Here is a 12,293-nt window from a genome sequence, read left to right on the forward strand (position 1 = left end):
CGCGCTCTTGTGCCCAGTGCGCCTCAGGGGAGCAGCAGGGTTACCCGAGGTTGTTTCAAGAAGTCTTTAGAGTGGCTGCACGGTGGAGTTTGTCAGAACTATGAACTATAAAGATGAATTCACCTCGTTTCCATCCTGCAAACGGATTTTCAGCCGCAGTGTAAAGAAGAGAATCAGCTGCATTTGAGGTGTTTAGAGCCCAGTGGACTTCTGTTTAGGGAGGGGGGGACGAAAGAGTTAACCAGGGGGAGGGCGCCCGCACAGGGGCGTATAGTATAAAACTACCTCAAGAGCGCACGGCACGGAGAGCGTGTGGAGTCTGACATGGTCCGAGTCGGTTCCTCCAGCAGGATTCAGCAGCCTGCGTCTCCGCGTTAGTGGCTACGACCCGCAGCGCAATGGATGAGTTGTGTTTTTGAAGCCAGAGCGACACCGTGAAGTCCGAACTGGGAAGAAAGTGTTTTTTTTTAATTTATCTAATCTAGTTTTTCTCCAAAGTTAGTGTCGTTTATTAACCCCGTGCAGAATGTGGACTGGACCGAACGTGCGTAAAGCGGCTGAGGGGGACGTGAGGAAAACTCAGGAGTGAGACGGAGCCTGAGAATGTGGCAGAGACACCGCGGGGACAACTGCGCTGCAAGTTTGTCGAGCTGGGACATTAGTGAGGGGCGCAGCGCGAGTGGAGAGAGTCGGTGCTCCTTCCCGAAGAGTTCAGTGAAGCGCACTCGCTGTGAGACTGGTGCATGAACGCATCTCATATTTATCTTATCAAAGAAAATCCTCAAAGTCAGTGCAGGAGAAACCAGAGCTTTCAAAGAGAAACCCGCTGGATCCAGATTCCTTCTCCTAATTCTCCGGTGCCCCCCCCCCCCTCACGATCCGTTTCCCTTCATTTTTTTTTTGCTGTTCTGATTCCCGAAGTGGCTCCGAAGTGGTGTTGCGGCTCCTCGTCCCCGGCGGATCCGGAGATTGGAGTCTCTGCACCGGGAGGAGGCGGAGTCGGAGCTCCGGCCACAGCACAGGCTCCGAAGAGCGGCCGCGTCAAGAGGATGGTGCGACTGGCGGCGGAACTGCTGCTGCTCCTGGGACTTCTCCTCCTCACGCTGCACATCACGGTGCTGCGCAGCAGTCCGCTGCCGCAGGGAAACGGAACTCTGAGCCTGGATCAGGACGCAGCACTGACAGAGGTGAGTTAAGGAACCCTGTGGTCCGGGGAGGCACCGGGTCACAGATGGATCTGATAAAAGGCTCATGTGAAGGTAACAGAACTCCACTATTCCCCTGGATCTCTGAATGTTTGGGGATTGTTGACATACGCGCGGATGCGGTCTCCTTAGGGTGTCCCCGGGGACTGAGAGAGGAAGATGAGGCAGGGTCAGAGATCAGTCCCCTGCAGCAGACACACCTCCCTGCTGCTGGGGGGGTTAACTGCTCGCTGCGGGCACTCCTCTGTCATCATGGGCTCATCACTGTCATCCGAGCGTTCAGTCGATGAGCTGGAGGGTCAGAGCTGAAGGTGCCCCCCCACCCCCCCCCACAACCCCAACCCTAACCCCACACAGCAGTGTGTGCCATCTGACAGGCTTCTGCTCCAAATCCAGCCTCAAGCCAGAACCAGCTCTGTTTGATTGGATCAGTCAGTGGTTCGTGGTCTCATGGAGAATGTGCCTCAACAAATCTTTAACAGGGGGGGGGGGGGTGTCAAAATGACACCACTTCAGACAGGTTTAATGGTTTAACTGGCCGTCAGCTCGCAGACTCCACCACAGCCCCATATCCTGACCTGAGGGTTAAGACAGCTCTGGGATGAACCGGCTCTTTTAGAGCGCTCAGCAGCCGCCGTCTGCTTCTTGCTGTATATTTAGCATGTTGCTGAAATACCTTCCTCATGTCCAGGTGATAAATGGTTATTTATGCCCCCTCTGGAATGGTGTCACTTCATAAATGCTTTATTAGGGCTCAGGGGGGGAAATTAGAGGAAAGAATTTTAACTTCAGCAGAGGATAGTGAGGTTAATCTGTCTTATCTCCACCATCACTGCATCACTGTTACCAACCTGCACATATGCAACAGCCTGTGTGGGGTTGGATATCAGGGAGTGCAAAGCTCAGGAAGTATTCCAGGAATTTATTGAATATTTGTCACGCAGCCAAACGTTGGTTTGGAGATGGAGGATGAAGATCAGGAGGGAGTAAAAATACCAAACATATGTCACCCACTCCAACCTGAACATCACTGTTGGCTTCTACATAGAGATCCTGGCTTGTGATGAACGAGGCCCCTCTTCCTCCACGTTGAGGGAAGTGCTGACGGTGTTGTTGTTTTTTTTTCCTGGCTCATGAATGCTCCAACTAAGTGCGTCCACGCTTCACCGGCCCGCCACTGAAGGCGGTGATGTCATCTTTCAGCCAGGCTTGTCACGTCCCAGGGGGTTTATTGTCATCCCGAGGTGTCAGATTTAAAATGGCGTTCACACAAAGACAAACGACAGGATGTGGCTCCGTGCACCTGTAGTGGAGAGAGAAGGAGCTCTGGTCTAAAGCACATTAACAGACAGATTCATTGAGTGCAGTGGAAAGGAGTGCGTCAGGTTGTACAGGTGTACCTAACAAAGTAGCCAGGGAGTGTGTCTTAGTATCTTATTAGTAAGTGTCGTGTAAATAAACACATATACGTACCCAGAATGAGGCACGTGACAGAGGAAGGATAGTTTCCTCCTCCACCTACATAAGTATAGTGCTGAAAAGCATCTGGCATAACATGCACTGCCTTCATTTCCTGCCAGCCTCCCCGGGGGGAAGGACCCCCGAGTTGCTCTCAATTGAAAATGGCGTCATGCCCCTTTAAGCAGCCCTCACAAAGTGAGAAAGGGGTAAAGCGGGAAAGAGGAGATACTGTGAGGGGGGGGGGGGGGTGACTTGTGTGTGCAAGTGTTCATTCATGGCTTTTGAGATGGGTGGATGGGGGGGGGGGGGGACATCCTGGGAGGCCTCACATGAACTGAAGAATGGTGTGTCACTTTTGATCTCCAAATTAAAGCGCGTTCCTCGCTGAGGAAGATCTCACACGAGCGACTGCTGTGAAGCAGCTCGCCGTGAAAGCAGATTTTTTTTTTTTTTTTGACCTTGAAATGAGTGAGTCCTGCGAACTGCTACAGTCTGGGCTGTGTTAGAGAAAAAAAAAACAACATGTTTTTCTCATTAAGCTGTGCTAAAAAAGCTCCACTGCAGAGTTATCTGGAAAAGACAGAGAGAGGTGTTCATGCCGACGCTATCAGGAACGTGCGTTCTTCACCAAACTGATCCACTGCCTCCATTAGACTAAACTCCATGTTGGGCATTCTTTCCATCATTTTGTTCAGTCATTCTGCTGATTAAGACAAAAAAACTCAAATCCAGGCATTTGGATGTATAATATTTCATGGCTTGTCCTTCACACTGCTCAGCTCCCAGATGGAAATATAGATTTCCTCAGTGCCTGTGGGAAAAATGTCTCATATTTCTCAGTATTTAAGTCAAGGTTTTTATTTCTACATATATATATATATATATATGTTTTGGCAAGATGTTGATGCTGCTGTGAGGAAACCAGCATCTGTCCGTTTGGCACTGAAGAAAGTGAGACAATAAAGATGTTAGTGCTATGTACACATTCCTGCAGCATCTGTTGTCTAAGGGCTGAACGTGTTTGTCTACCAGGAAATATTTACTCAGATTGATTTATCACATGCTCTGGTTCTTTCAAAGGTCCCCGGTGAAGAATGCAGTGAAAATGCCTTGAAAATGCCTTGAAAATGCCTTACAAGCTCGGCTTTGTGGGCTGGAATTCAAAGTGAGCACGACTGGTGTTTCTAATGGAGAACGTTAGTAACAGTGTGTGTTTTAAACAGCACCTGAGCAGGAGCTCTCTTCTAGTCAGGATCATTAATCCGCGATGTCAGGTTTGGAGCTCAGCTTGTGTGGTCTGCAATTAAACACTGATATAATCCTTAAAAACTGAATCCGCCCACTACACCTGTTGGGCCCGCCCCCCCCCCCAGCAGAACTCAGTTATAGATATAGTTATCACATGGTGATCCAAGGTCGAAGTCCCGAGTCCGTTTGATGTCCTGTGATGTTCACAGAGAGCGGCTGTAGCTGACGTTTCCATATTCAGACCTCAGACGTAATTGTTTAGATGGAAAAGACATTTGTGGTTTTAACAGGATTATGGAGTTTTAGAAAACCCATTTCTCAAACGATATCAATTTTATTTTTGAACATAAATTCTCATAAAAGGTCATTATCCTACTCAAAGTCCAACCTCTTTGTTGTCATGTGGCGGCTGCAGACAATACAGAGCCATCGATTCGTTTTCATCAAAATGATGGAAAATTGCATAATGGTCGTAATTATGGCCGTATCTGACGTGACCAAATGTGATGGGGCTTTTTAAATCATTTGACATGCGTCATATTATCATATTACTTCCAGCTGGGCTTTGGTTGGGGATTAAAACTAATGCTGGATGGAGATACATCTTCCTGTGCAGCTGCTGTCCTCCCTGCCGTCGGACCGAAGTTCAACGTGCACTTACAATCCTTCCTCCTGTGCTGTGCACCTTCATTTACAGCACCTATATTGTCCCGGGGCGCACTTGGCTGGACGCAAACAGCCCTACTGGGGGCTTTTATGCCCTCCACAATGTGGCTGAGCTGACACTTTGTCTGTGACTGGTCACCGCAACCGTACAGCGCTGCTGCCATATTCTCAGGCCTGAGTCTGGCCACAAAAACACTGGGGAGAAAGAAATGGGACATGAAAAAAGAAAACAAGGAACATGATTGATGGCTTTCTTTGATCTTATTTTCGGCCACCCCAGAATGGATGATTGCCGACTACTTATGGCTGTCTCTCCAACTGAGGAGTAATTGTTCCTTCTATGTATACCTGACAGAGGACATATGCCTCAACTGTCCTTTTGGGACGAATTTACAACCTCCCTGTCAGAAGACCAAATGTTTTTCTGTCTACAGGAAGGCAGATGTAATTATTTTGCAATGTTTGCTTAGGTTTCCCTGTATAGTCCCAATGCTGGAAAACCATCCGTCTTACTCCCTTCTCCCAGAGCATGGTGTGTCTGTCCATATTGCTATGGTAAAGCAGCCGTATGCTGTCTGTTAAAAATGGAAAGAAATATGCAGTCTGACTGTGACATTGGCTCTGAACGCAGGCTCTAGATGGATTATAGTTTAGCGGTAGCAGACAGGCACAGAACTCCGTTGTCCCACTGTTTCATTGGCTCCTTCTTTTTTTTCTGGGCTCCAAGAAGCTGAGAGTCCACTGTCTGCAAGATTTATGACAGAGGTCACGGCAAACGAACCTCTGTCAACAGAACCCATCAGTCTAGTGTGTGACATTCACACTAAAGAAAACAGTTTTCATAAGCATTCCTATTATCATATATGTACTGTGAACGCACAGACCTACAATGAATCCATCTTAAGTTCATCTCTCTCCTCAGCAGAACAATATAAATGCAAAAAGCAGCTCCTCCGCTCAACTGGCTCCTGAAGACCGGAGGTCTGGTCCAGAACACCGACTGGCTCACCGGCCGGCCACGCTCCCCTGGGCACAAGGTAGCAACGTGCACAGGGATGGTCCTGGAACGTTCCTGCTAGATCTACACAATTTCCCCGACCTCTCCAAAGCCGATATCAACGGACAGAATCCCAACATACAGGTAATCATGTGTGTGTGCACGCTCCTACCAGCGCGCTTTGTGACTTTCACACACTTGTAAGACATGGCTACCCAAGCACATAGAACAGGAAGAGCAAACAGGAAGAAGGAGAATAGTTTGGTGCACACCACTACCCCCTGTTTCTCCCCCTTTTGCTTTCCTTCTCCTTCTGTCCCCTTTCACACTTCCTGACTCATAGTAAAGCCAAGATGGACACTGAGGTCTCACGTCCGTCATGCTGGCAGCTGATGCTCACCAGCAATGCTGCGCTACTAACTCACGGGCAGGAAGACAGACGGCAGCTTATGTAGATGTGTGGCAAAGCCCCTTCCCATAAGGCCCTCAGTGGTGCAGATGGATGAATAACCGCTGCCATGTTTAAATCATTCTCCTGTCTAATCCAGCGAGGGGGGTCTTTCCATTTCTGAGAGCATCGCTGGTAAATCCAAGCATGAACAAAGTGTATTAACATCTCAAGTGGGAAGAGAGCGGAGCAACCAATTGAGCAAAGGCGTGAGGCTGCGGGAGAAGGGGTGGAGGAGGAGGGTGGGGGGACGTCTTTGATCCTGGGATTCATCTGGCTTTCATGGTCTGGAGGAGGCTGAATAGCCCTTTGAACTTTGTGTTTAGGTGGAGAGGGCCCGAGAGGCGGGAGGGTGGCTGTGGGGCAGGGGTGGCGGTCCCCCCTCATCTGGGAGGCACATGTGTTAGGACGGAAAGGGGGAGGGGGTAATATTGTGTTTAGGTTTAGGGGTATCACCTCACAGCACCCAGTGGACCCACTCTACCCAAAAATGTTACACTAGTGTCGTCTTTCGTGTCTCTGCTGTGAATGCTGACGCGAGATCGATGTGTGTTCTTTAATACAGGTGACAATCGAAGTGGTGGACGGACTGGAGGGCCCCGAGCCAGAGAAAGGCCTCAGCAAGGAGAGCAAACCCAAGTGGGCTTCTCCGAACTGGAGAAACTGGTGGCCCCACACTTCATCGTCCTCTTCCTCCAATCGTCAAACAGAGGAGCACGATCGCTCCTACGGGAGCAACGGCGAGGACAGCAACTTCCTCAGGCTGCCAGCAGACTGGGACAGGAGAGGAGGTGCCGGCGGGACAAGCAAAGCTCAAGCCGACTATGGTGAGAATAGAAGAGGAGTGCGTGTGTTTGCGTTTGCAGGAAAATGAGTGCAGAATATTTAGCAGAATCCATAGGCTCCTATCTGAGCACTGGTCTCCAGCGTTTCCACAGATGGCCACGGTCTGATGTGGAATCTGTAATTTGCAGATTTGCTGATTTAAGCTGTCACCATAATAAGTGCAGTCATCCCAGGAGAGCCTTCTGGAGCCCCTGATTGAAGCCTTTAACACTCTTTTATGAGACGGATTCCTCTGCGGTGCCGAGCGAGCTACGTGACACAGTTTAAGAAGCGCTGTTACGCTGCCACACCGTTCTCACAACACTCTCCAAAAGTTAACCCCGCAGATAAATCTGCCGTGGAAGAATTTACACTCGCTGTCACACAGTATGCGCTCAGCCCGTGTTGTAGCATGCCCAAACCAACATGGTCAAACAGGAATGCGTGCGCTGTGGAAAATGTCATTTTATCCACTTGCACTTACAATACAGCGGTTAGGAGGGCGATTTTATCATCTTTTTTTGTCAAACCATAACCCATGTTTAATGTTTCTGGCTTATCGCTGTGGTCAGCGCTCATTCATCCCGTATTTCATAGCACTCTAATGGACAAGGAAATATTTTCTCATCATTACTGTCCTGGTTTCAAACCTAATAATCATAATTGTGGACAGGCAGTCAGGGTCATCCATCACAGTGCATTCTGTCGCCTCATCTGTGGCCTGAGGGCGCGTCATTATCAAGTTTGCTAGATTGTGATTTTTGTTTTTGAGTGGCCACCCACTCATTGAGTGTAATAAGCCACGGTGTGGGAGGAGGGGCGGTGCTAGATGGCTATCTGCACTGTATTCTTACAAAATGTTTATAATGAGGGGCAGATGGAGGAGGGGGGTTATATAGGACGCTTTGGACCCTGGCCAGAAATACTTCCATCCCAACATGCCCACATTAATTCTCCTCAGTGATGGAGCACTGCTTTCAAGATGTGTGTGTGTGTGTGTGTGTGTTTGCGAGCAGCATGCAGTGATGGTGGTGGTCGGGGGCGAGGTGGTCTTAAAGTCTAGTGGAACTGTTTCCATGTATACCCATTACAATGATCTGCTCAGTGATAATTGGAGTTAAAGAGGATTTCTTGCCATTTCACTTCCCATTTTTAAACCAATGAATCACGGCTGTAGCAAGTGACGGATGTTCAGTGTGCCAGGCACTTTTTTTGTTCCATTTGTAAATCGCCTGCTCAATCCCCTGTAGCTTAATTGGGATTTGCACAGTGTTACTTACTGAACACACACCTTCACCTCAGACACTTTGCGTTAGTATGTACAACATAGTGTAGGCCTGCAAAGTCAAAAAGAACCTTGAGCTCCCCCTGCTTTCCTGTTTACGTCCTCCCCCTACTTATTATTAGTGGGGCGTGCTAACAGGCCTGAGTAAGTTCACCATGTGGTCCACATCAGAGCTGAGGATCTCTCTTTTTTTTTTTTGTTCTCTCTGATCCAGACTACATTGATGGAGAGGGGGATTGGAGCAACTGGTCGCCATGCAGCGTCACCTGTGGAAACGGGAACCAGAAGAGAACAAGGTCATGTGGTTACGCCTGTACAGCCACAGAGTCCAGGACCTGCGATATGCCCAGCTGTCCAGGTAAAGGGCAGCGCTGATGTGTATCAAAGGATATTTGTGATATTTAGATTGTTGATTTAGTAGTCGTTCATCGTTTGATCCTCTTTTCACTCTTAATTCGTTGCTCTATAGGTATTGAAGATGCCTTCAAGACAGCGGCTACTGAAGTGAGCCTGTTAGCTGGAACAGATGAGTTCAATGCCACAGAGCTCTTTGGTGTTGGTAAGATTCAGCCTTCTCTTGTCTCGCTGCAGACTATCTTTCATTCAGATGTTCTTCCAGTTTCAAAGGCAGCACATCCATCTGATGTTTCGTGTTTAGGCACACGCTTAGCATTCCTCGTGCTGGGGCTGCGCTCCATTACCGGGGCAGGACGAGCACAGCTTGCCGCTGCCACTCTGCCTGTTTTTAATCAGTCAAACACCTTCACATCTTAAACAGTGCACCTCCCCGCACGAGAGATGAAGCATTCAAAAGGGTTTTTTTCTTTCTTGTCTTCCAGACACAGACAGCTGCGAGCGATGGATGAATTGCAAGAGCGAATTCTTGAAGAAGTACATGACCAAGGTATCCAACGACCTCCCCAGTTGCCCTTGCTCTTACCCGACTGAGGTGGCGTACAGCACAGCAGACGTGCACGACGCTCCCACGCGCCGAGATTTCCGTTGGAAAGACGCCAGCGGGCCAAAAGAGAAGCTGGAGATCTACAAGCCCACAGCTCGTTTCTGCATCCGGTCCATGCTGACGCTGGAGTCCACCACGCTGGCCGCACAGCACTGCTGCTACGACGACAGCATGAAGCTCATCACTCGCGGCAAAGGGGCCGGCACTCCCAACCTCATCAGCACCGAGTTTTCAGCAGACCTGCACTACAAGGTGGATATCCTGCCCTGGATCATCTGCAAAGGAGACTGGAGCCGGTACAACCAGGCCAGGCAACCAAACAACGGGCAGAAGTGTCCTGACAACCCTCAGGACGAGGACTACTACAAACAGTTTGAAGAAGCCAGGGAATTCTAGCCCTGCTTAAATATTCAGCTAAACTTTAAAAATGGTCGTGAAACCATTTCTTTTTTATTCTCTCTTAGGTCAAAATAAGACTCGAACGTTTAGGCTCCGAGGAACCAGACTGAACCAAGAGGAATAAAAATCCAACAGACAGAACTCTAACTCTGAGGAGCTTCACCAAATCCAGGCACAAAATGTTAATTTTTCATTTTTGGAATAAAAACACGCCTTTATAATTTCGCCAGTAATTGTGTTGCCAGTTATAGATCCAATTTGATCACTAAAGGGAGAACTGACTGAATTGGTAAAAAGGGAGAATTGTTATTCTAGGAAACGTCCGCGTTCGTCTTCATAGATTGTTTTTTTGCTTGGTGAATCCGAGAGGCCTGTCGTTGGGGGTAGGGTGGGGACGGGGTATGAAATGTATCCCACTTTCTCCCTGATTAGTCAGAATATCCGGGTTCTCATGTAAGCTTGCGAGTATGTTTATTTAGCATGCACACTTTTTATTTTTACCGCGCCCCTCGTGTCTATGAGGCCGATCTGCATTGTTAAAAACGCAGCATTATTTTTGTAAAGTATTTATTAAGTTGTAGCTGTGTCTCTCCTGTCTTCCAGACACAGACAGCTGCCAGTGTCTATGACTGTGGTTTCTGATTCTCATTCTGATTGAATGCTAACTTGAGATTCCTCTCTAGCTGCCATCAGTGTGTGTGTGTGTGTGTGTGTGCGTGCTTCGGTCTCAAGTTAGGATTTAAGCCTAATAGAGCGCAAAGAATGTGTGAATTCAAGTGTATGGAAAGGTTTTTCAGATATAAACCTATAAATAAATTCTTAAAAAGCCAACGGATGTGTTGCTGGAAAGAATCTTTTCACGGAAACTTTTGGTGCTGAGCGTCTCTTAAAGGTGTAAATTCCCATTTCAGGCACGTATTTCATCAGCTGCTGTTCGATTTCATTCCTGCCGTCAGAGGAAATTCATCCACGTGAAAAACAAAACCAAACATTTCATCTCATCAATTAAACTCCTCCAACGGGCTTAAGCCAGCGCACAACACTTTCATTAGCTGCGTCCCGGCCAGGCCTTTTGATGGGATTGGGATATTTCTTTAGAGGGCGAGGGCCTTGAATGTGACTCAAATTCTTTGTCTTTGGCATGTATCCTCACATTCCTGAGTAATTTCCCAGTGTACGCACACACTCACACACACACACACACACACTCGGAGCTGCCTGTCCGTGGCGGGGACCTCTGACCGTTCCCTCTCCGCTGCACTGCTACAGTCATTGTCACACAGACAAAGCCATTCATGGTGCCCTCATTCCTGCAGTCTGTGTGTGCGGCACAGCTGGCCGGGTGCGAGGCTCGTCTTTATAATGCAGCAGGCCCCGGCACGCTCCGCGCCCCTGGGGCGCTGCTCGCAAGCGACTTGTTGCTTCACTGTACATACAAAATTCCACCTCACGTGTCCTTTTTACTCAGCTATCTGAACGTTTATCAACTGTGAATCAATCATACGCTCTACTTTCAAATTCAGGTATGTGTTTTACTATCGGAGTCATCCCGTACAAAGCTCCTCTGTCTTCAGTAAAAGCATGGTTCGAGGCTAAGATTACAGTAACCGGCATGGATTGTTATCTTAGCAGACCGTCTGCTGAGCAGACAATGAACATCAAAGAGAGGTGGTCGTCTTTATTTTTGAAACATTAGGGCCCGAGCTCAAATTGATGACATACCTCCGCCCTCCCTCCCACCCAGTATCTCTCCTCCAGACAGGCTCCACGTGTCTCAAGAGCAGGCAATTACTCGTACACCCTCCTTGCTTTTCGTCTCTCATTTCTTCTCTCCCCTTCCCCTGCACACACGAGCACGGCTCGAACTGAGACTCCTGCGCCAAGCGGGCGCAGGTAGGAATACAGATACAGGACTGAAGAGGCTGTGTGTAATTGGTGTGAAAATACATGAGAGGGTAGACATAGTGTGGAGCAGTGAGAGCCCAGGGTACAGGGAACACTTCTTCCTCTGGCTGTGGGACGTCTATGAGGCCTTGCTTTTGTGTTACTATTTCCAGGACTCTACTCTGGTATGTTTCAAAGGATGCAAAGCATCATATTAGTGGTATATTGTCAAGGATCCGAAAGGGCTCATTAAGCATCACCAAGATATGATTGTTGGTATTTTGCCTCTATTTTTGTGACATGAAAGACATTATGTCCAACGCACTTACACGGTTTCAGGCTGACTTTTAAGGGGATTAAATAAAGTGGACATTTGTGTTTCACATTACAAATCCAGTCCAGGTGATCTGCCGTCCACGCTGCAGCTCGCTGCAACGGCTGTAAAAGGTAAATGGCCGGGGAGCTCGGTGGCAATCAGACATCTCTTTGTTTTGCGGTACGCTGCAGATGTGGCAGAGCCATTTTTAGTCTCGCTCCCTCACTTTCGTTCACTCTCTCCCTCGCTGTGCTACTTTATGGGTGGTGTAGCACAATGCAGGAAGTGTCTGGGCCACAATACCGCAGGGCCCGAACTGCACGGCAAGCTTAATTAAAAGGTTTTTATTTCGTCTTCTAATCTGGAATAGCTGACCTGGACCAGAGGGGTTGCTTATCTAGCCTCCCTCCCTGTCGCTGCCTCTCAACATTCACCTCCCCCAGTGTTCCACTGGCAAAACAGGGGCGGGGTTGCTGGCACTGTGCCCGCCATAGGCTCGCATCTTTGGCAAAGCGAGTCAGGTGGAGGGGGCAAACATGTGCCTGGGTGCGCAGCTGAACAAACAGGTCAAGTAGCTGTGAAGCCTCGGAGAGGGCAG

The 12,293-nt window shown here is 48.6% G+C and overlaps 1 protein-coding gene across 2 annotated transcripts; it reads left to right on the top strand.

The window, feature by feature from the left end:
- Positions 1-291: 291 nt before the first annotated feature.
- ism1 (isthmin 1) lies at positions 292-9,776 on the top strand. 2 transcript variants are annotated; one of them, XM_026356757.1, is made up of 6 exons: positions 292-1,187; positions 5,503-5,721; positions 6,591-6,852; positions 8,350-8,493; positions 8,605-8,694; positions 8,975-9,776. In XM_026356757.1, exons 1-6 carry the CDS (start codon positions 744-746, stop codon positions 9,490-9,492), a joined length of 1,677 nt encoding a protein of 558 aa, XP_026212542.1. In that variant the 5' UTR covers positions 292-743; the 3' UTR covers positions 9,493-9,776. The 2 variants fall into 2 exon arrangements, with proteins under 2 accessions (XP_026212542.1, XP_026212544.1); XM_026356759.1 differs by having other exon boundaries at positions 5,506-5,721.
- The last annotated feature ends 2,517 nt before the right edge of the window (positions 9,777-12,293 follow it).

The sequence above is a fragment of the Anabas testudineus genome, chromosome 15, assembly GCF_900324465.2.
Source record: "Anabas testudineus chromosome 15, fAnaTes1.2, whole genome shotgun sequence".
Taxonomy (NCBI): Eukaryota; Metazoa; Chordata; class Actinopteri; order Anabantiformes; family Anabantidae; genus Anabas; species Anabas testudineus.